At 38.9% G+C, this 24,254-nt stretch overlaps 1 protein-coding gene across 1 annotated transcript; it reads left to right on the top strand.

Moving 5' to 3' along the window:
• Window positions 1-261: 261 nt before the first annotated feature.
• On the top strand, window positions 262-18,962 carry Slc10a2 (solute carrier family 10 member 2). The gene is made up of 6 exons (XM_003477519.3): window positions 262-859; window positions 6,071-6,189; window positions 10,416-10,504; window positions 12,243-12,418; window positions 14,271-14,428; window positions 15,720-18,962. The coding sequence occupies exons 1-6, from the start codon at window positions 450-452 to the stop codon at window positions 15,842-15,844; spliced, it is 1,077 nt and encodes a 358-aa protein (XP_003477567.1). The 5' UTR covers window positions 262-449; the 3' UTR covers window positions 15,845-18,962.
• Window positions 18,963-24,254: the final 5,292 nt, after the last annotated feature.

Here is a 24,254-nt window from a genome sequence, read left to right as displayed (position 1 = left end):
TTTGGCACAGGTTACATGGCTTTTCAGAGTCTCAATCCTCTGTATTTAAAGAAAGATAAGTAAGTATGCCTTCCTACAACTCAAGCCATGACAGCAGATTTTAATTTTCACTTCACTGAAATTATTCAACAAAACTTCCCAGCATTAAACATTAACACAGCTGTTTCTCTGTGAACCATTCATAATCATTCCAATAAATGATTAATTACAACTTCTGTTTGGGCCAGTAATTTTGCTGGACTTCTATGATTCATCATTGGTGGTATGTTGAAATGTTACCTACCTCTCGAAACTGACATACTAGCATTTATTTTTTATTGCTTTACTTGGGTGGCTTTTCAGAGAGACACCTAAAGCCACTTGTTTAAAAGGCATTTAAAAGTTTGAAGTGGTGGAAGTAAGCATTACTTACCTGAGCCAGCCGCTGAGAGCAGAGGACTCGTGCCATCATGGACTTCACCACTGGAATAGCGAACCTCACAAGGACTAACCTTACAGTCTGTCATCCCAATGCGTCAGTCTGTGAAGGTGCCTCTTGTGTGGCCTCCCAGGAAAATGTCAATGCCCTTCTCAGCATAGTCCTGAGTATTGTTTTGACCATCCTGCTGGCCTTGGTTATGTTCTCCATGGGCTGCAACGTGGAAATCCAGAAATTCATAGGGCACATAAAGCGGCCGTGGGGCATACTGATTGGCTTCCTCTGTCAGTTTGGAATCATGCCTCTCACCGGCTTTCTCCTGTCATTGATCTTTGGCATCCTCCCTGTCCAGGCTGTGGTGGTGATCATCATGGGCTGCTGTCCTGGAGGATCATCCTCCAATGTCCTGGCCTATTGGGTAGATGGTGACATGGACCTAAGGTAAGAGATTTGCATCTCCAACTATTGTAGTCATATAGGGTTCATCTTTGCAAAAGACCATGGTATTCAGTGTGTACATCTGGTCTACCACTGATTTTAGCCATGACTAAGGAATTAAATGGGAAAGAATAAATGCATTTCAATGCCTTCCAGCTTAGCTTCTTAGATGTTAGAATTGGGGGGCTTTAGTTTATTTTTGTGCTTTTAAATCTAAATTGGGTAACAGAGAGTTGCATATTTGCTAATTATCTGTAGGAAAAGCCAAAGTCTATGGAAAAAATATTTTCTAAGCCACAAGGCATAACTGAGAAGTTAATGAGGATGTCAGAAGACAAACCTAAATTCAAACTGGGCTCCACTGAGAAGACTATGGAGAGACAATGGTCGGTCGGTTCCACTATAAAACCGCATCCTTAGGCAAAATCTTGTTGTAAAATCTGAGGAAAAATTCATGATTTGCTTTGCCTCTACTGGCATAAAAGAAATACAAACAGGAAGTTGTTCCTCTGCTTCCCACAGAGCAAGCCAAAATTCAGTGTTTGCCCAGCTCATCCTGGAAACAGGGTTGAGGAGAGGGAAAAGACTAATAGTTAGAGGAGGCAGCATGCATGGGCCATTTATAGCCCAAAATTTTTAGTGCTGAAAGCTGAACAAACAAATGTGTCATTCCTCACTGTGCATTCTTCATTTTAGCAGAAGGCATGCATTTTTGCAAACTATCCAGGTGCTGATGATAGATATACTTATTAAATATTGCAGGGTGGGTGATCAGCTCTATTAATCCCCAGCTACCATGTACAGAAGAAAGAAGCTCCAAGTGTAGACATGCTACTGTTGGACTGATCAAGTGCTTTAGTAGCAATTAGAAACCTGCTATTGTGTCACTGCTGGTGCTGATTTCCCCAGAAGTTTTAGACAAGTCTGAAACATGATATGTTTTTATCCTACTCGTTTTTGTGTTAGGAAATACACAGCATCTGCCTTGCAACAGGTGTCTTTTTTTTTTAAGACAGTGTCTAGCTATGCAGTTCAAGCTGGTTTTGAGTTCACTTTGTAACCCAGGCTGGTCTTGAACTTGCAACGATCCTCCTGCCTCAGCTTCCTGAGTGCTGAACAGGTATCTTTTTAAGATATCTGTAAAAGAACTCAAGATGGAAAGCGTTGTTTAGGCTCACTTAATCTGTGAACCCCAGCAGAGCAGTAAGTTCTTCCTAAAGTTTGGTTTAGTTTGACCTGATTCTGCAGTGAGGATTCTGAAAGTAATCAGAGTGAACTTAGAGGTGAGATCAGACTTCGACCTCCGCTAGCCAGCTTTTGCGCATTCATAAATTTTTCAGCTTACATTCTTATGCTTTAACAAAATGACCCCACCTTATTGTGATGCCATAGATAGAAAACACTATATGCGATGCAGAACTTTTGTCTGTTGAAATGAGTTCTCCACTGCAGATTATATTTTAGCATCAAAAATAATATTCATTACAATGATGATAATCACTGAGACGGCGTTAATCATGTGACTATGTAAGATGACCTTGTGTGTACATTGCATATGTTAGGGGAAATATTCAAATATTTCTTTAAAACAAAATGAGTGAAACTTCAGAACATGGGCAATAGTCTTTCAAAACATTTTATTCTCATGGAGAAAATACAGGATACTTTATGCCTTCTGAAAATGTACTTAGATACAATCCTCTCCACTACTCATATTTCCATTTCTGTCCTCTCAACATTACTTTCTCCCACCTCACTTGGAGCTCCAGCGATGGCTTGAAGATATGGTTAGCTAGGCTAACAGATTCCTGGGCCATTGAGCTAAGGCCACACATTCCACCTGGCTCTAACTTTCTTAGATGTGGGTGCTAGGCGAAAAAACCAAAGCATTGCTCGCTCCTCCACTATGTTCCCTGAGATGACAGCCATTGTGTTTTACAACCTCTTGTGATTTTACATATAAATAAATAAATAACCAAACAGTCTTTCCATGCACAAGAACTTTCACCTATGAAAGCTGTGCGGTGGGTATCAGGAGCACAAAATGGGAAAGCGAAGGAGACTCTTCAGGCAGATTTGCTGGTGGCCAAGGCCCAGGGACTCAGAGACACAGAGCACCCCTACCTCCTTCATATATGTGCTATCCTCAGACGCAAGGAAGTATTTTATCTCTCCAGCCTTAGCAATGGCCTCAGCTCCCACACGCAGACTTCATTTTCTTTGCTTTGACCTCCTTGAGGAATCCATTGTCATGCCTCTTTTGCTAGGTTGTCCCCAAAACCTTCACCAACTGCTACTTTCTACAGTCCTTATTTTCTAGGATTCCTATTTCATAGGTTTTCCTACCACATCCTTTATTGCTGTCCAGACACTATGACATTTTTCATCTTTCAGTTCCATAGTCAGTGTTATTTTAGTTGTCCAAAATTCCTGAGCTTCTGGATTATCACAGTTCAAAGAAACCCTCTCTCTTCAACCACAGAAGCATCCACCTTGGACTCTTTCCCTTATCCTCCCTGTATTTTAGTCACTAATGTATATTAGACACTGTAACATGCCAGGAACTCACAGTACTAAGTACTCAAAATGCTTTGGGGTGAACTTCCAGAGAACCCTCTGAGGTCAGTACCATCATTTTCTGCATTTGGCTGATGATAAAAATAAGGTTCATAACTTTAACCAGTGCATGTTTGGGGTCACCATTAAAATCCAGCCCTATATACTTATCTCTACATCATTTCTGCATTATTTACTCTGCATTATTTCTATACTTATTACTTCTCATACCATCTATCTACACTTCTTCTGAGACCTGAAACTTGCTATTCCACTTCTAAGTGATTATATTATTTTTCAATCTTTATCGCTGATTTCACTGAATTTTCATTTATTAGCTGCTTTTGTCCCTCCCCCTCCCACCACACACACACATAAAAATTCTGCCTCCATAGAATAAAGCTAATTCCAAGAATTAAAACCAAAAGATTCTTATTTTTCTTAAATATTGATATTTTTCTCATTTCCAATATAAATTCATGGTCAGATTTCCATTTTTGACATGCATGCCCTTTGGAGAAGTGGAGATTTTCCAAGCAAAATAAATTTTTTATTTTGCTAATTTATTCTCCAGCATTGTTAATTAATATTCTCTCTGAATTATTTTAATATTGTTTGGAGTGCCTCGGCTTTGTTCTTGTTACTAGTTTAGAAAGAATCCACCAATCACCACCTTTTCTCTTGTCTGTCTGCAAATTCTTACTGTCCATGTCTGTTAAACGGAACCCATTTCTCTTCCAACTTCTAACCTGCACTTCCTCATGGCCTTTAAGAAACTTCTCCCACCAAACTCGGTGCCGTAACTGGACTTCTTAAACTGTCTGCATTGTAATTTGAAACTGAAGTTTTCTGGAGAAAATTTAAAAGAAAAGCAGAAAAAAATCTGACTCCCTTCTAAAAATTGTTCCACCCATTTAAAACAAGCAGGTCTGACCTTCTTTCTCTTCCCCACGCTGTGAGGCAGGATCCCTCCCTCCCTCTCTGCCTGTCCCTCTGGCCAGAGACAATGTGTACAATGCACAGGAAGAAAGGAATTTTACTATGGAAACAAACTTCAGTCGCTGTAATGTATTTTTTAAATTACAGATAAGAGAACGGCCAGAGGAAAAGGAAGAGTGGATAAAGCATTTAGAAGTTTCAGTACTTTAGTTATAATAAGTAAGACAAAGCACTGTTTGTAACAAATGCACTTATTTTTCTAGTGCAGGACTACCTATGTGTCTTATTTTTATATAAGTTAGATTAACCTATGATGGTAATGGCTTGAACTTCTCAGAAAGTGTTTTAGGTGCATTTTTGGTTATCATTAAAATATTTTAGCTCTACTAATACAGGTATTGTTACTTGACTCTTTTAAATCTAACTTAAATTACTTCATTACTTGTTTAAAAGAAAATTAGAAGATTAATAGCTTATCAAAACTGTACATATTTCATTATTTACACTGAAATTAAATTCATTATCTTCATCTACTTTGTTTTGCATAGTATAGAACTTTTTATTTGGAGGAATGGTCAGGTAGTTGAAATATTTAGCCTTTTCCTCCAGGTACACAGATAGCACCCATTAGAAATGACTGAATAATCTGAATGCTGCAGCTAGGAAAGAATCTTCCAGAGAATTGCTGTATTTGCTAATGGTGTATGTAGAAGACGAAACACATACACTTGCAGTCATAGGAACCCTAACAGTAACTGGCTCGCAGCGAGAGTTTGGGTTATTTTCCACACTGGACACCGTTAGCTCATCACTGCCTCCTGCACAATCTGTGAGACAGCTGTGATGATGATCTCCATCACAGATAAGGAAAACTGGCAAAAAGAAGTCAAGGGACTCTCCCAGAGCCACCTATTAAGTCATACTGCCCTTCCCCAATCCAGTCAACAAGTGGCTTTAGAGCCTCAGCATTGAATCTGCTCCCCGAAACTGCCTTCCACCCACCATCACTGTGCTGAAAGTAACTACATCCAACAGCGATTCCTCCATACCAAAATCCACCTACTTGACCAAACACCTCACTAAAATACAAGTGCTTTAATCAGGACAATTCCCAGATCTTCATTCCTCTGAACACACATTTAATTGCTAAGGATGTACTCAGTATTAAGAATCCTGCCTCCCTTGGTTGCAGAAATGTTTTGCATTTCTTTTTAAAATCCATTTTGCTTCTCTGGCTCTGGCCATTTAGGTAATAATTCGACTGTTTATAGAAAGACCATGAGGCCTCCTTCACCAGATATGTATTCTCCTCCAAGGCCCCAGGAGGTCCATCTCAACCAGCAGAAACAGATGCCCGAAGGCTCCTGGAGTCTTGACTGGTGTCAATGTGCTTGCTGTGGGAGGTTTGACAATGGTCATCCAGGCACTTTGTGCCTTAACAATTGGCTTAGACATTCTAAAATGCTCCATACCCATCTTTCAGAGCAAATCAAGAGGCAAGGTGAATGCGTGGCAGGGTAGAAAGATACCAATATGGCTGATTTTGCCCAAGGCCAGCTCTGCACAAAGTTGGACACATGTATGTTTCTGCCCATCACACAGCTAGTGCTGCAGGTTGGGATAAATTCTTGCAGAGTTTTCTGGTAAGGGGCTGAGAGTGAAGCAGCCTCTTCCCTGAAAAGCACCAGGGCACCAGTCAACCCACCTATTGCCTTGCAGCGTCAGCATGACCACGTGCTCCACACTGCTTGCCCTGGGGATGATGCCACTCTGCCTGTACATCTACACCAAAATGTGGGTCGACTCTGGCAGCATTGTTATTCCCTTTGATAGCCTAGGTAAGTCGCTCCTTGGCAAGACTGTTGACTGTCGCCCTTGCGCCCTCTGCTTAGTCTCCACTAGGTCCTCAGGCCAGCCTCACACCTAGATATTACTTAGTGGCAGTTTTCACCCAGTCAGACTTTCCTTCGAAGTCACCTTGGCCTTTGAATGACTCCAAGCCTTGAACTCACGAGACAAACTGATTTTTCCTCATTGAGCATTCCTAAGAAAAGAGCCAGTTTCAGGAGTCCCCATCCCTCAGCAGCTCAGGATGCTCATAGAAGGCAGTCTTCATCTTTCCTCTATGCAACAGCAGAGCTAGTTCACATGAATGGCAGTTCACACGTGGACAATGACACTGAGACTCACAGAAAGCTCATGTGATGTTTCAACATAGAAGCCCCGGAAAGTAATGGTGAGTGGCACCATCAGGAGCTACCAGGTGGGACTTAATGTTAGGGACCCTCAGATGTGAGTCGTAGCATCATAGAAAAGTCGGTGGATATGCCTCAGAATTTAAGTTTGCCATTATGACTATGTCTCCATTCATTTCTACTCCTAGATGTATACCCCCAGATGTACTCTTATTTCTAGGGGAGTAGAGGACAGCAGAAGATTAAATGGTTGGTATGACTTAGAGATGGAGGTCAAGAGAAGGATAAGATAGCTCCTAGCCTACCAAAAGCAGGCTTTCCCCTACACCTCCCATCACAAAGCTAAGCTGGAGGGGAAATGGTACACCAGTACCCGTAACCAGAACACTATGCATTCAATAGTCTTGTTTTCACACATAACTGCAGACAAATATCTTCGTGATGAGAGTCCTCTAAAAAGTGTGGATTTCCCATTGAACCAAAGGCCACCCAGTGACTTGAGGAATATTTGTTAAAGGAACGCCTAGAATGTTATGAAAGCTGAACTAACAGTCCCTTGCTTTTCTAAGAAAGATCATTTCTGAGATTCAGTGTGATGCATACCATGTACAACTGAATTGAGACAAATTTTTGCCCAGTACCTGGGATGATCAGTTTTGCAATACTTTTCACATAGTCTCTTTTCTCTTCCCTACTCTCACTGTAGCTATCAGGATTGAAAACAGAGGTCCTCTAGACACTATTTAGTGGGTTTCCTATGTAAGAGATTCTCCTACTGACCTGTGGAAGACACCCATGATATTGGATATAATCTGAACTCAGGTTTTAAAACCACTTTCCCTGTGCCTCATGCATTTAGCTCACTCCTCTCCTTTAGCGAACACCTTCCCCCAAAGTGTAGATTGTTTGCATGGTACACACTGTGGTCCTCTCAAGGAACCTGCTTACTGAACCTGACAGAAGAATTTTGATCATAAGTAATTCATTGCTTAAGAAAAGAATTCCAATTTTACAATAATCTCCTCTTGATGTCCATTTCATTACCTTTTGGAGTATTGAGGAATTTTTAGCTACTATGTGAATAACTTGTACTATCCCCTTTCATGTGAGTAAATTTTGAAAGGCAAAAAAAAAGAGAGACATGGATTAGCATCTCTGTAGAGGAGTCATCATAAATAAGGATCAAGTTTGGAAAAGAAGAAAAAAGAAAGACAAGGCAAAAAGAGTTTGAAATGCAAAGATACTAACTTTGTTCACCATGGTCACCCAGGCCTGTTTTCCAATCCAATTTTCTGCTGTTGGTTTTTCTAGTTTCTTTACTAAGGACAAAACTGAACTGACAGCTTCATAAAATGTTATCATCACTTGATAAATAAGGCTACTGAGGCTCAGGGCAATTGTTTGAATTGCCCAGGGTTCCTGGGGAGCTGGAAATACACCAGTGGTCTGCTCTTCATCTTGCTCTGCAGAGCGGCACCATGCTTGGAACGGCATGCCCAGGGTTCAGTATGTTTCCATGACTCAGGAGAAAATCTGGGTCCCTCAGATAACAGCATCTGCATGGGGAAAGCCAAGGTAAAGCTGGAACCGGAAAGCAAAAACACTATGGCAAGATGTTGCAGCCACATTTTGAGTGTCTCATACCATAAGTTATACTCCATGTTATTAAATCGCACAAAGTTATAACTCCGTGTTATTAAATCTCACCACAGCACTGTGAGAGAGATGAGAGTCTGCCCATTTGTCACATGAAGAGACCAAAGCACAAAGAGGTTAAATGATTTGCCCAGTTTCCATGGTTTGTGAATTTCACCACTGGAAATCATTCACCACTCTTTTTCACTGTGGCTTTTCTCTCTACATTTCTCCCTCCTGTAACTCCTGTGAAAACTGGAATTAAGACCAAATTTTGCGTCCAGTGGTATAACTACAAGCTGGTCCTTTCTGATCTACATAGACAGGCATTTTGCAGAGCAGGGCCCAGATATATAAGGAATAAATATAGCAAACAACCTGGGAATGTGAGGCAAAGAGGTCCACAATTTTAAGGCCAACCCAGGCAAATTATAAGACCCTGTCTCAAAATTAAAAAGAGCTAGAGTAATAGCTCTCAGCCTTCAGTTCAACTTCCAGTTCTGCAGAAAAAAGAAAAAAGCCAGCTCCAAGACCCCAGGGTAGCACAGAGTTCTGGCAGCCTGCTCTCAGGGCCAGAACCTTCTGGGAACATGAAAAAGAGCAACTTCAGAGCCCTAGAAAAATTCCTCTGGCCTCATCTGGTGAAGGGAGAAAAAACTTCCATCCTAGATTATGGCCAGAGATAGTCTGCGTTGGCCCGCTCCAAAGAGACTAGGACCTTAGCAAGAAGGCCCAATGGATCCAACGTGTTCAAAGTGCACAACTGAAACCCAACCACATATGCATTCCAAACACCGTGTGTGTGTGTCTAGATTTAAACTACCACAATGCAAACAAATTCTATCAACACAATTTTAATTTAAGGATTACAAACTTAACAAATCTAGTGGGTGGTCTAAGGTTCAAAGAAAAGAAGGGTCTTTCCCAAATACTGAAATGGAGGGGTACCAAGTGGGAGATTTTCTGGAGGCTCTAACCTCTATACTCTTTTCCATAGGCCTTTTCCACCATTGTCTGTGTGCTCCCTCCTACCTGTTTTTATCTTTTCCCAGCTTTTAGCTTTTGTACCCATGACTTAATTCCACTAAGTAATTCCTAGGGAAATTAATTACTTACCTTTACATTGTGAGAAGGTTTAGAAGGCTTTAGACAAATTATGTTTCCATCATTATTAGATTCATTTTGAATTAATACTTATGACCCTGGAATCTATAATCTGTTTTCTGCTCCTCAGTCATTTACCCCAATAGTAGTCAACATCTACTCTCAGACTTTCATTATCCAATACCACTTTCTCATACTGCTTTAAATGAATGTTTGAAAAAGAAGCAGCCATTGAGAAGTTAGGAGTTGTTGGTACTCTACTGTAGGAAAGCAGCCCTCGGACAAATGAGTGTTAAATGACACGGAGAGACAAACCATGTGTCCCAAGAAATGCCATAAATTTAACACGGTGAAATGAAAGTATGATTTTGTCACCTGGCTGCATGACACACTGCTGTCAAGAATTATAATTACATGAGAGATCGCTAAGTGTATTATCTCACAGAAAATTTAAAGCATCCTTTTTCAACCTGTTCTCTCTCCTCTCTGTTGTTGAATTAAATCAATGAGATCAATTATGACCAAAAGTCTTTAACCTTCAGAATACCTTGAGATCTTGAGCAAATTTTGAAAATTTTCCTTTATTTCTTCTACTTTAAAATAAGCTATTTATTTCTACTACCATGAAATAATGGAAAGATTTAAAATATCACCTACATATACCATGAGAACATATATAACCACATGTGCGTGAACACACACAAATTTTGGCACACATTCCTAGACACAAATTCCTATAATACATAGATCTAATAGATTAAAGAAGACAAAATCTCAACAAGCAGAAACTAAAGTTTACTGGCAGTAGAAGTAACTCTAAAAAAAAAATCCATCCAGGATTTAGCACAAGTATTTATATTATCAATTCTCTGATCAGTAATATCAAATTAGGAACAGTAAATAACTAGCAATATTAAATTAGCTATCGGAGTAAGTAAAGAAGATGTGCGCGTGTGTGTGTGTGCATGCATGTGTGTGCATGTGTGTGCATGTGTGTGAGTAAATCTGCATTCTGTTCCGTATGTTCAATAAGGGAGACTGAAATATTGCCTGTTCTTTTCAGGCTGTTTACTTCTCATTATATCTGTATTATATCCTTTGCTGATCAATTGACCTTCTGTCATCTTTAGGTATTTCTTTGGTCGCTCTTGTTATTCCCGTTTCCTTTGGAATCTATGTTAATCACAAATGGCCCCAGAAGGCAAAGATCATACTTAAAGTAAGTATCCCACACACAGGCTGCGCAATGCCATGCTACACAGTAAGAACTGGAACAAAGATCTCTCCATCTATTACATGGCTTTATTCTTGTATAAGTTAACTACCTTCTGGGGGGCCTGAAGTTGTGAGTCACATAGTTCTCTCTCCTAGAATGCCTTTCTTGGTCCTATCCATGGGGCAAATTTCTATCCATCCTTTGGGACCCAACTCAAATATTCACCCCTTGATTTTACTCCCCTCTGTGCTCACAGAGCATTGCTGTTACCTCTGCTATGAGACTTTTTGTTACACAGCCTATCCAGGCAGAGATCTTGAGTAACACATGACCTGTTTCTAATTTTTGTAACTATATGGTTCATTCAGTGCCAGGCAATTGGCTTATTTCAATATATGGTAACCATGCACTGCCCTTCACCAACTATACAGATATGTACACAGATGATACAGATAGGTTCAGTTGCTTAGGGGATAAAATAAGCTAATTAGTATTGTTTCTCTGGACAAAAACAAATAATAATTAAACATGTAATTTAAACTTCACACAATATAAAACTGTAAAAAGAAGAAGACAGCAGGGCCTTTTCAACTTTACAGTTTTGTATCTATTTTCTGATTATCAGAACCATCATAAAATGTAGCTGAAGCAAGATTTTTGTCTGCAACAACAAATAAAGAAATCAAGATTTTTTTTTAAATTCATGATTTACCAAAGGAGACAAGATAGCAGGAGCAGAATGTGGAAGCCAAGTCTTCTGGGCTCTTTGGACTTGAGTTTCTTCCTCTCTGACTGGATAATTTGCAAGTCAGAAACTCCTCGGGTTAACTGAGCATGACTAGGACAGGTCCTGTGGTTTTCTTAAAAATTAAAAAGCGTGAAAGTTTCCAGTTGAATGTGGCCCTCATGGTAGAGCTACATGGAGAGGTAGCTGGGTTTTCACACCCAGGTAGAAGCTGTCTTCTTAGCCTTTGAGCCCTATAGGCGCTCCTGTCTGCGTGGCTTGTTCACTTGTGTCTTTGTTTCTTTTTCTTTTTTTTTTTAATTTTATTTAAAAGGAAAAAGAGAAAAACACAAAACAAAACAAAGCAGGGTAAGGGTACACGTAATACAGAACTACAAAAAAAAAAAACAGTAAGAAATCACCTGTTAATAGATTACATATTATCATCTTAGAAATAGTTGCTCAAATCACAGTATCAAAGAATACAAAGTGGACATTCAAACAGTGAGACTGCAAACAGCTGTGTTCAATGATCCAAAAACATTAATATAGTCAGCTATTTAACACCCCTAAACACACTTGCTGTTATATCCGTGAGAGCTCTTTTTTTTCCCCTCTCTTTTTTACAACAAAATTTACACATTTTGGATTTTATTACTCCTTAGTTCTTATTACTTTTTTGGGGGGGAAAGAATAAAGTCAAATATGGCAAAACAAAGCTGTCAGTCAAAACCAAGAATAGACATAGCACATGATGTAAAACAGAGTACAAGGTTATCAACAATGGTTATCAGTGATGTCTCTTGTTTCCTTAAAAAGAATTGTCCATCTCATTAGATATTATAAAGTTGAACAAAACAGTAGAGAACAAGACCAATAAAACTTAGGCATTGTAAACATTACAGGACTTCCAAAGGAGACAATAGTCAAACCAGAATGGGCATCTTAGTGAATCTTATGGCCTTCAAAGTAGCTGCCTATACCCTCAAACTTGATTAGTGTCTTTGTTTCTTACAGGTCGGGTCCATCGCAGGTGCAGTTCTCATCGTGCTTGTGGCTGTAGTTGGAGGTCTGTTGTACCAAAGCGCCTGGATAATCGATCCCAAACTGTGGGTGATAGGCTTGCTCTACCCCATTGCTGGTTACGTCCTGGGATTTTTTCTGGCTAGAATAGCCGGTCTGCCCTGGTACAGGTATGGCCAAATCCGATTGGGAATTTTCATTGGCAACAGCGGTTGCATAGTTGCATATGTTTGCTGTGGCTGCCACAACAAAGTGCCGTGAACTCGGTGGCTTAATAGAACTTTACGGACTCACATTTTCACAGACAATGAGTCCTAATGAAGGTGTTTACCTGCGTGGTTCTTCCTGAGGGCTATCAGGAAAGGTCTTAGTTTAGTCTTGTACTTGGCTGTCTTTTCCTTACGTCTCCACACACCCATATGGTTCTTACGTGCCTGTCTCTGTGCCATTTTTAAATAAGAAAACTAAACATATCGAGTGGGAACCACCCTAATGACCTCATCTCGTATGATTTCATGGGCAATGATCAGATTTCCACGTAAGGTCTCATATCGAGGTAGAGCTTCCACTCATGAAATGGAGGTGGGGACATAATTAGGCCAGAGCAGCAGTAAATACTGATGCTGAGCTGAAAATCCTTCACTTTTAATCTCATCTGCCCTATTTCTGACTACATCATTCTAAATAAACACATTCATTCTTAAAATAACACAAGTCCCTAAAAAGAAGATGTTGACTATCTTTACACTCATTTATGGATTTATTTACACTCAAATTCTTCCAGACCATTCTCCATTCAGTTCCCGGCATGCTTTTCCACTGTTGTACATTCTTATTCTCCAAGCAGAGTGGCTTTAACAAAAGCAGTGAGTTTGGCCTTGGGATACCCATGGATTCTTCCAGCGATTGGCAGGATGCACTCTCTTAGGATTGGGTGCTATGTAAAAACGTTTCCTTTCCTAGCCCATCTAAAGCAACAGACAGGGAAAGCACAAGTGGAGAAGTTGGTGCACCTGTGAGGCTGGACAGGGGAACAGTGAGACTGGCCACATTGCATCCCCTACCACTCGCCAGCTATGGGTCTTTGGGCCGAGCACTTTCCCTAAGTTTCCTTACCTGTAAAATAGGGATAATAATTCCCACCTTGCAGATTTTTAAATGATATTTAAATCAAACTGCAACTGTAACAAATACTGTATCTCGAGTATTTTCTGAGCCCCTGACCTGTGCTCTGTGCTGTTACCAAGGACATCATTGAAAAGGATAAGGTGAGCATTATTTGCCATATATGGAGCACTATTATAAATGATCCCACTCCTCAAATACCAGGGGTTAAGCACAAACATTGTGCATGAGCAAATTGAAACATCTAAAACTTATTACAGTAAAAGAAACATTAATCTCCCTTGAGGTACTCAACTTCACTCTGAGCATGCCACTTTCTGGAGCTGTTCTGGAAGCTTCTTTTAGAGGGTCTTCATAAGGTGCAATGGAAAGCGTGGCGGAGGCTGCTGCCAAGGGTCACCCAGCGGGACAGCAGGCCCAGGAAAACATTAGGCTGTACCCTCACCCACCATATTCACTGGACCTGGCACCATGCGACTTCTGGCTGCTCCCTAAATTCAGATGACTGTGAAAGGTGAACATTTCTAAGCAGTTCTAGACATGAAGGCAGCTACAACTCAACTAAAGAGAAGATAGGAGATTTCCAGAACTGCTTCAGAGAGTGGCAAGAACAATGAGACAAGTCCATTCCAGACAAAAGGGACTGTTTCCAGGTAGATTCATGGAATTGCATGTACACAAACACATCCTATTTTTGATCATGCCTCATAGGTATATATTAAGTATATTTAGATCATATTATTATGTAACAATGTATTTATTCAGTATAAAGACGTGTCATTTATACTGAACCCATACACATACATTATATGTCCTCGTTCCACTCTTGCCCTGAATGTTATACAATGACACAGCAAAGCAGCACCAAGCACACAGGCTCTCTTTATGCCCTGGCAGGTGCCGGACAGTGGCTCTGGAAACCGGGATGCAGAACAGCCAGCTGTGCTCCACCATCGTGCAGCTTTCCTTCAGCCCTGAGGAACTCAACGTGGTGTTCACCTTCCCGCTGCTCTACAGCATCTTCCAGCTCGCCTTTGCAGCAATACTGCTGGGAGGTAGGGGACCCCGCCAAGTCAATGCCACCATCGTGTTCTTCTCCAGGAAATTTCAGTTGCTAAATGGTTTTTTTAAAGAATTATTTGCTCCCAGCAGTGAAATGTACCAATAAAAGAGAGCAAACTCTGCCCTCGTAATATCATCATGACTCCCCAAATGCTGCTGAAAAAATTATAATTTCATGAAACAGTTTTAGCAAAGTGAAAAATGATGGTGATGGATTCTTTCCACTGACTGGCTTTTACTCGATAATTAGATATATCGACCCCTCAGATGTATTGTATTCTGTTTTCTTAAATGCTTCCAAGGAGTCCAACATTTTGGTGACTTTCCCAATTTGATGTCTTAACATGCCTTATAAATATAGAATATTTATCAGAAAAGTAGTATAGCAGAAGATATTTAACAGATTGACTCATAAGGGAGATAAATATACATAGATAGATACAGACGCTCAATTAATAGAATTAAATCAGTTTAAGCAAAAATGTTCTTTAAAGTACAGGGGCTAGTTGACCCAGTTCCTAATTTTACTTTGCTATGGCATAAACTTTGATCTCCCACGAGGTCTCCAGCTATCAGCCTTCACCCAGTTGTGATTTTTCTATGCATTTTACTTTCTAAGATGGGTGATATTTAAACTCTATTTTTAAGTTCTATTTTTTTCTTAAATAAAGAAATTACTTTCAAAGCTTCGTGGCATTTTAATGGGAAATACAAGGTGAAGTCAGATGACAAAAATAATGGGAACCTTACCTTTTAAAATGTCAGGAGACATTATTTTCTTTTCTATCTTTTCTTTTCTTTTGTTTTCTCTTTTATTTTCTTTGCTCTTTCTACTTAGCTCCAGTATGCATTCAGCTGCAGGAGCACTGCTTTAACTAAAGTCTTTTCACTAAAGGCCATTGGTCGAGGGTCTTGGGTGCTGGGACACAGCATACGGCATGTTTATTGAGGGCTCCCACATCAGTTAGCATATGACAGCTGGGAAAGAAATACCTCGTGTTCTTATTGTCACACAGTTTCACTTGCATTGCTGAATCCTAAAGGAGTCTTGTGGTTGCCCTGAGCAAATGGCCCTGAAGTTTTTCTAGGGTCTTACCGAAGTGCAGTCTTCTCTCTTACCACAAAGAGTCACAGACGCAAGAATGACAATGTTTTCTCTCAGCAGCCTGTGGTCTATAGAAAATGCAAATGGCTCCATGAATCATGCAACATAATCACTGTCTAAAGTAATTCTGCAGCTTATGATTATGAAATTTACTTAATCTCTTGTGTATTGTTTTCCAGTCTATTTTGCATACAGGAAATGTCAGAGGAAAAATGATAAGAACCTTCCAGAGGATAAAGACAACAAAACCCAGTCCGAGTCATCCTCTCCCAAGACAAATGAAGCATTTCAACCAGACTCCTAAAAGGTACACACAAAGAAGGCACAAAAGAAAACTGCTAGAGAACATTCTCAAACTAGAAGTATGGTGAATTACTTGTTTTGGTGGGAAATCTGACAGGAAGAAGTTCAAGTGCAAATGTGAACTGAGTACGCATTGGTTTTGGTACAAAGGGACTTATGGTCCAATTAGTTAATGGGTCAAATACTATTTGATACACATATATACACAAACGCTTCATTTATATGTGCATAAACATACACAAATAGATACAGATATCTGTTAGTAGCTAAATCCACAGATACCCCAAGTTTCAAGTTCATTCCAAGAAGGTTTTTCCCAAGTGTTTTTATGTATTCCCCATGACCTTTAAATCATCTCTTTACGACTTATTTTCTTTAATTTTTTATTTTTTAAAACATAATAAAACCCAACACAACAAAACAGAAAAATCCAATCACAATAAAATGGTGAAATAGGTACAGAATCTCAAAGCAGGATACTAGGAAAACAACAATGACTACCACAGTGTATCTTGTTATCTTCACAATAGCTGTCCATTCCATCAGGCACAGCAAAATCAAACCAAAACAAAATCAAATAAAAACAATTAAAACAGAATATTGAATAAAGCACAACAGTTCATTGGAACAAAGCAAAACAGGAGGACAGTATTTGATCTCAAAAATAAGACAGAAGGAAATCCCTCATATTTGGTATATTGCACACTGTCATCCTCCCAATAGATGCTCAGACCACTGGCCCCAGGCCTGCGAAGTCAACCAAATAAAACAAGCATTCAGTTGCTTTTTGTAGCTCAGTTGCTATCAACTCAGCCTGTTCTCCAAACCAGCAGGTTGACTGGGGCAGGGGAGTTGGTGATTCTCAGCCCAGAAAGGCTTCCCAGAAAGGCTGGCATGTTGGCTTGTTGGTTGGCTCTTCCCAGTCCCAACATACCAAACACAATATAAATACCTTATATGTGTTATAAATAGCTATTATATTATATTGTGTAGGAAATAAAGACAAGAAAACAATCTGCATATGTTCAGTACAGACCCAATGTTTATTCAGGTATTTTTAACCTGCAGCTGTTGGTAACATCTGTAGATATGGAACCTATAGACAAGGAGGGCCAGCCATAGACTGCATATGCACTGTCAGTATCATCTCCCAACACTACCTGTAGGTCTACCATGACATGGGAAACACTGAGACCTTCACAGAGACCTTCATAGCACCTAGACTGAATTCTAATGCAGGATCTTAGGACCCAGAAACAAGCACTTTTTGTATGTTAAGATAGATATAATAAATTATTACTGTAAAATGATCAAGAGTTTCTTCAGTATTTATGATTGCAAAAAGATTGACATGAATGCCTTTTGCTGACACTTTAATCATTGTTTTGAAAACTTTGTAACATATTTATATATAGATACATAGATATACATGTATATATAAATATATAATATATGTAAATATATATCTATATATAAGTATATATATATCTTTATAGCATAATATGTGCAAATATTTGACTTCTTGTACAAAACAATAGATTCCTCTATCTACTATGTAAAATACCATTGAGAGAAGCAGTGCTAACTAAAATTCAGTAATCAAATTAAAACCAGGTTCTTAATTCATCAAGGATATTGTACACCTGTTGTGCTATCTCCAGTGTCCACTAATTCTCACTAGATCTTTCAAGGAAAAAATAAATTATTTCTAACAATCTGAGTTTAGCAAATAACTCTCAAACCTGAGAGAGGGACTTCCTCAAGTTTTATCTGTGTGAAACAGATCCTGATTGGCTAATATGACAGCTATTCAGTTCATCTGAGGCACCCACAGCAGGTGTCCTGCAGGCAGGGGGCAGGAGGGACAAAGCCAGTAGCAGGACAATGAGAAATACTCTAGGGTATGAATTAATACAATAGGAGATAATGGGAAGACATAGGAAAGCACAAATAACTGAAATATAGTTGAATTATTAAACATAGTCAATTTGTGTATAGCAGGAAATAATATTTTAAAAAATCAAATCTAGAAGAGCTCAGAGTGTTAAACAGTATTGGAGAAGAGGACACATCTGGGCGAGAAATAGAAAGAGCATTTCTAAGAGAGTCTGTAGATGCCCGGGAGCAGCTGTCATCAGTGGAAGTAAGTAGGTTGTGATAAACAGAAGCACCAATTCAGGGATGCCCAGGAGAAACTATCAGTCATATGCTGCCCTCTCAATTATGAGATCTAATTTAATTTCCTTTCCCTCGTTCTGCAGAAAGGTGTGTGCACATTCCTTACTCAGCCTAGGGGTTTCTGCCCATATTCATTGCCTCATAGGTTCCCTTCAAATGTTTTCACTTCAAAAGACTGCATTTGAGTGATCCAAGTTCAAAACCTAATGGTGCATAGGAAGATTACAGGAGCAGAAGCTCAATTTGTCTCTTCCAGTAGAGGGATGAGGGTTTCTGCTATTAGAAGAACATTTATATCATTTTATAAATTTATTTATAAAATGAACATTTATATCATTTTATAAATTTATATCATTTATATCATTATATAATTGTAAGTGTTCACACTTACAATTGAAAAATGATCCTTTATTTTTCCAACATTACACCAATATACTGATCATGAACTAAAGATATTTTTAAGGGATAGTGGAAGAAAGAGGGTAGAAATTTTCTCCATGGAGAATCCCAATGGCCTCCAAGAGTACCAAAGGCAGACTTTTAGTCTAATTGTTAAGTACCTCCTACACTTTCCTCATCAAACAGAAAATAGACAGATGCGCTAAAGACATGCTGTGAATTCGTATCAAAATTTCAACTCAGCCAAAGTCAAGGGCCTGATCCCTGCAGCTGCAGCAGCATGCTTGGTATTCCTCCCCATTGAGATATGCGAGACAGAACTTGGCTTTCTTACATGATGTGGTGCCTTGCTAGCTGTGGTTTTTTCCCCCTGATGTGCTAAAGGAAAGAAATATACCTAGGCTTTCTAAAATGACAGCTCTCCACTTTAAAATGAGTTTGAAAAACTGATTAAATTATGTATTTTATTGCCTTTGTAATTATCGCATTAAATGAATATTTTATTTTAAAAGCTTGAATAAATGAAAATAAATTTTTTGCAATGTCTGGTCTTGTTGAGTTTTTGGGAAGACTGTCAAGATGTTCTCACTGTTCAACTCCAGAGCAATAAATAAGATGAGGTTTCTGGAATCTTCAACTATTCCCCGAAAAGAACCTGAAACTCTTTATTAAATACTTTAATAATTAGGTCTCCAACTGATAACAACTGAGGGCTTTCTGAGAAACATTAATCGAAGCCTCTTTAAAAAGGTGTGACAGTAAGAACCAATTTAAAATAATCACGAAAGTGCTTCATGTGTCTACCAATAAAACCACTACCTGTTATGAAATGCTGAGACAGATGCATAGATGGAGATACAGGTACATGGATGCTCTCAAGAGATGCAGATTGGTAAATTCACACAGAGATGCAGATTGGTAAATTCATATGCTAACATCTCTCCTCTATGATAAATGAAGAAATTCAGATGTCACCCTCATTTGATACCACCAAAGGAGACATCATCTTGTTTTCCAACTGAGAGACATCTAGAAGACTCTCACTCTCTCATAGAGGACCACTATTTATGTCTCTCAGAACACTCAATCTCCCATTGCTCTTCAGTCCTTCATCCATTCAGAAACCTTGTAAGTCTTGAACAACAGGCTTTAAACAGTAGTATTAGTACCCATGCGAGATCAAGAAATTGTTGAAGGGATATGTGGGAATGGACAGACAACCAGCATCCATTTCTTCAATCTTCATGTGTATGCTTCCCAAAAACTGCCCTGCCTGAAATGCCCAGGGCTTCAGTTATCCTAGATCCTCCTTTACCACCTCCTGTTCCGTGGCCAGGATTCTTCCCTCACCAAAGGAATGCCTTCTCATCATTCCTATTCCTGTTATGACACGTTGTTCCAGAGGGAAAAACCCAGAAAACCAAACAAACAATTCATACTCCTATAGGAGAGAAAAGAATCTGATCTTTCCCTGTCCTGTTCTCATTTAACCATTTAGAAATGGAGGAGCTTGGGCTGGCAGTGTGGCACATGCCTGTAGTCTCAGTTACTAGGGAGGCTCAGGTGCTAGGGTCATGAATTCTAAATCAGAGTGGGTAACTTAAAGAGACCCTGTCACAGGAGGGAAGAAGAAAGAAGGAAGGAAAGGAGAAGAAAAGAAATGAAAAAAAAAAGAGAGATCAAAACAAAAAGAAATGGAGTAGTTGAGCTGTGTGGGATATGTTGGATATAAAATTAATATAAAGTAGGCTGATGCTGAAGACATTGTGTTTACCTAACAGCTCTTTCTTTATTCAGGGAAACCACTGCCCTCTGAGGGCACTCCCAAGAGGGCTTGAGAAGGAACAAGAGCATCCTTAGACAATAGAAGACAATGAGGTTTTTCCTCAAAATATACAAAGCTATGGCAAAGGGCTGAACTTTATCTATCTTAAAACCATAATTCAGATGGAATGATTCAGCACCAGGACCCACATTAATATATTTGTTGCAATAGAAAGTGCAGCCAGATTTTTTTTCTGACAGAAAAATCTCATTTGGCTTAGTTCAAAAAAGGCCTTTGCTTTGTAAGTTAAGAAATATTCAAGGAATTTTCTTATTAATTAAATGAGATCAATCTGTAGTTACAACATTTTTAAATATATCCAAACATTGTCAGATAATACATTATAAACTAATTGATTTAAAACATACAAAGAATTCAACTCAGTAATAAATCAAACAACCAAATTAAAAATAATCAAAGTTATTTCAGTGGATAATTCAGAAAATATTGGCAGCTAGAGAAAACAACCACAATGCAATGACAAATAAGTACATGAAAAAAAAGTTCCACATCATAAAATGATTGCATAATTTAAACCAAAATAAGGTGCACTTCATGCCCAATAAAACAGCTCATATGAGAAGATACTAACAGTAATAAATGACGACAAGGATGTAAACAACAACACTCATTGAGCACCCATGGCATAATAACTTTCTGAAACACTCTACGGATTTTTTTAAAAGTTAAGCACCGCTAACCATATAACCAAAAATTTCATTTCTTTCCTTAAACAACGCCCCCTGGAATAAAACAACAGTACCAAAAAAACAATCAGGGCTGAAGAATCTGTGGAGGGGTTGAACTGCCATAGTTCATGACAGAACCTGTTGGGGTAATGAAGATGCACTGCACTATGACTTTGGTGGTGGCTACACAACTTTATATATTTGTTAAATTCACAGAACTATGCATTTAAAACTGATAAACCTTATTGTATATAAATTTAGCCATACTCAAACTGATTTAAAATTTTATTAGTCAGGATACACCAAGAAAATTTACCCCATGTTTTTATTTTCCCAGCCTTTAAGAGGACACTAAATTAAATTTGAATCTCTAAGTGAAGAATAACAGACTGTAAGTGCTATTTGATAGTTCTATTAAATCCTTTAGTAGATAATTTCCCAGAAGTTGAAATAGTGAATTACTTCAGTTACAGAGACATCTTGAATGATCAATATTTCCAAGGTTTTTTTTTGTTTTCAACAAAACTGAAAAAGTATTCCATTGAGTTGTGAACTTTTGCATAGAAAAAAATTTTGATGATAAACCATGTTATGCATTACATCTAAAATGTCCCCTAAAATTCTTACATTTGGAGGTGGAACCTGGTCAGCAGGGTGATACTGGAAGTGTGATTTGGAAGGATGTATTCTAGCACCTGGATCTTGCTTTTCCTCTTTGCTTCCTGGTTGCCATGTGTTGAACAACTTTGCTCCACCAAGTTATTCTGCCATGTCATTTCTACCATGGAGGCAGGCAACCATGGACTGCACCCACCGAAACTAGGAGCTAACATAAATCCTCCAGCTTTAAGTTGAAAGTGTATCCCAGCAGCAAAAAAACATGACTGATGAACTAAATTAATACAAGGATGGGGTGGTTGTGATTGTATCTGACCATGGTTTGGAAGTCTTCAGAAATATTTTGTAGGTGGAGTTTGGGAAGATGTAGAGATGCAAACCAGAGAAGTCCTAGAATGTTGTGAAATGTGCTTGATGTAAAATACTGGTCAGAGCTGAGAAGACCAAAATGTAGAAATATGGAGAGAAAACTGCCAGGTTTTAGCTGGGAACAAGAACTCCATTCACAGTTGGACTAGTAGTCATGTATGTTATGCTTTAGCAGAAAACTTGTCAGTCTGTGTTTTGCCCATGTCCTAAGACTTAGAGGGAGACTGAGATTAAGAGTGACAGATTTACTAATCTTAAAGAGGAAATTTCAAGATAGCCTAATATTCAGGCGATGGCATGAGTATTCCTGACTTCTTTTAATTTGATTTAAAGTGAGAATCAGTAACAAAGAGCAAAGCTGAGTGATTTGAAAATCTTTGCATCTCTACATCTTCCCAAACTCCACCTACAAAGTATTTCTGAAGACTTCCAAACCATGGTCAGATATAGTTTTGTCAGAAAGAACATAATTTAAAAGTTAGAGCAAAAAATAGTTGTTTAAAAGATTAGCATTTTGCAAAATACTTTATATAGGGACAAGTAAACAGATGTGTTGAAGGCATCCTAGAAAATCCCACCCATCTCAGGCTCACGGGTGCCAAACTGAAAATCTTCCATTTGAGAAGAGATTCCTGGTGATGCCTTCTCATTCAGGACTGAATAAGGAAGTGTACCCCTGAGTTCAGCAGTGCTGATAGTCAAAAGATGCTATAGCCTTCATCTGAGAAGATCTGGCTATCACTCAAGCAGATGGCTGATCTTGGTATCATCTATGTGGTGCTGATTTCCCATGCATGCAGAATGCAAAAGCTATGGGGTCACTGAGCCTTCCACACAAATTTTAGAAGGCCTGGGAAGCCAGGCAAAAAATACATGATGGAGTCACCGTCTGTGCCACAAGATGATAATAAGGCAATTCTTGAAGCTGAAAGTGCAGTGGAGGCAGAGGTGGACTTCTGCTGAGGAAAGCCTTATGCAATGAGCAAAGCCAGCCTGATAGAGAGGCCACATGGGCTGCAGCCAGCAAGGGCATAGGGGAAGGGTTGTGCAAGCTCATTGGAGTTTATATTCACCAGATTCTACCCCAAGGGTTGGATTTACAGCCTCAGAATTTAATGCTTGTCCTGCTGGCCTGATATTGTTAGCCCTTCATCAAACAATGGAAGCATTTAATTTTAGGTTTTTTTGTTTTTCTCAGGACTCACAGCTAACACTTTGCCTTGAGTCTCAGAGGGGACTTTGGACTTAGACTTTTCAGCAATGCTGCAACTATTAAGAATTTGGTTACTGTCAAAGATGGCCTAAATGCTTTTTGAATATTGAGATGGACATGAACCTTTTGGAGACTGGTGGTGGAATGTTGTTGTTCAGCTTGAAGATGTTCCTCCAAAATCTCATGTTCAGATGTGGGGCCTGGTTAAAGGGGCAAGGATTGGGGGTATTTCAGTTCCCAGAGCCACACTTTTCTTTCTTCTTCCTGGTTGTCATGTGGTGAGACAGCTTTTCTCCTCCATGCCATTCTGGCAGGCATTTCTGCCTTGGAACCAGGCAACAATGTGCTGAATCTACTAAGACTGTCTGCAAAAATTTTCTCCTCTTAGTTGAAAGGGTCAGGTATTCTGTCCCAGTGGTAAAAAAGTGACTCATGTAGACTGTTATGAGATTTTTATCTTTTTGCATGTGAGTTGGAGTTCAAACTTGATGTTAAGATATACCAAAAGTCTTTCCATAGCCATCTGCCTCTTTAGAGAACAATGTTTATCAGCAATTAAATATATTAAAAAAGAGGAAGAAAATAAATACTGATCTCTGTCTCACCCTAACAATAAAACAGTTACATTATGCTTGTAGTGTTCCAGGATTTCCTCTAAGTTATTTACACCTATGAATTCATTTAGTCCCCACAATATTCTATTATTCAATATAATAATAACCCCTTTGATAACTGAAGGAACTAAAACATAGGGAGGAACATTTTGTGGAGATGAGAAGGGAATCTGAGAATAGTTGGGGAGGGGACAACTGGGTGAGAAAGGGTAAGTAAAAACAAATATGCATTCTCTAATTATTTTTTATTATAAACATATACTAATAAAAAGTGGTGCTCCAAAGTCTGAATTTACATCCTGTAGACTGACCACACCATTAGACTATATAATGTTCATCTACAGATAAATGAAATGTGTGTTTTACATCACTATATTACACAAGAAGAAAATTATATAGTGGGAAATTAAAATATGAATCCAAATAGAAAGGAAATTACTGCAAAATTCCCAAATTTGAAGGCAAAACTTTCCTTAAAAATAGATTGGCTATTCTAACTATGAGTT

This window comes from Cavia porcellus, unplaced genomic scaffold, assembly GCF_034190915.1.
Source record: "Cavia porcellus strain 051 isolate PalLab524CR breed Dunkin Hartley unplaced genomic scaffold, mCavPor4.1 scaffold_4, whole genome shotgun sequence".
Classification (NCBI taxonomy): Eukaryota; Metazoa; Chordata; class Mammalia; order Rodentia; family Caviidae; genus Cavia; species Cavia porcellus.
The sequence above is the reverse complement of the archived record's forward strand: the minus strand, read 5'-3'. Positions and strand labels throughout refer to the sequence as shown.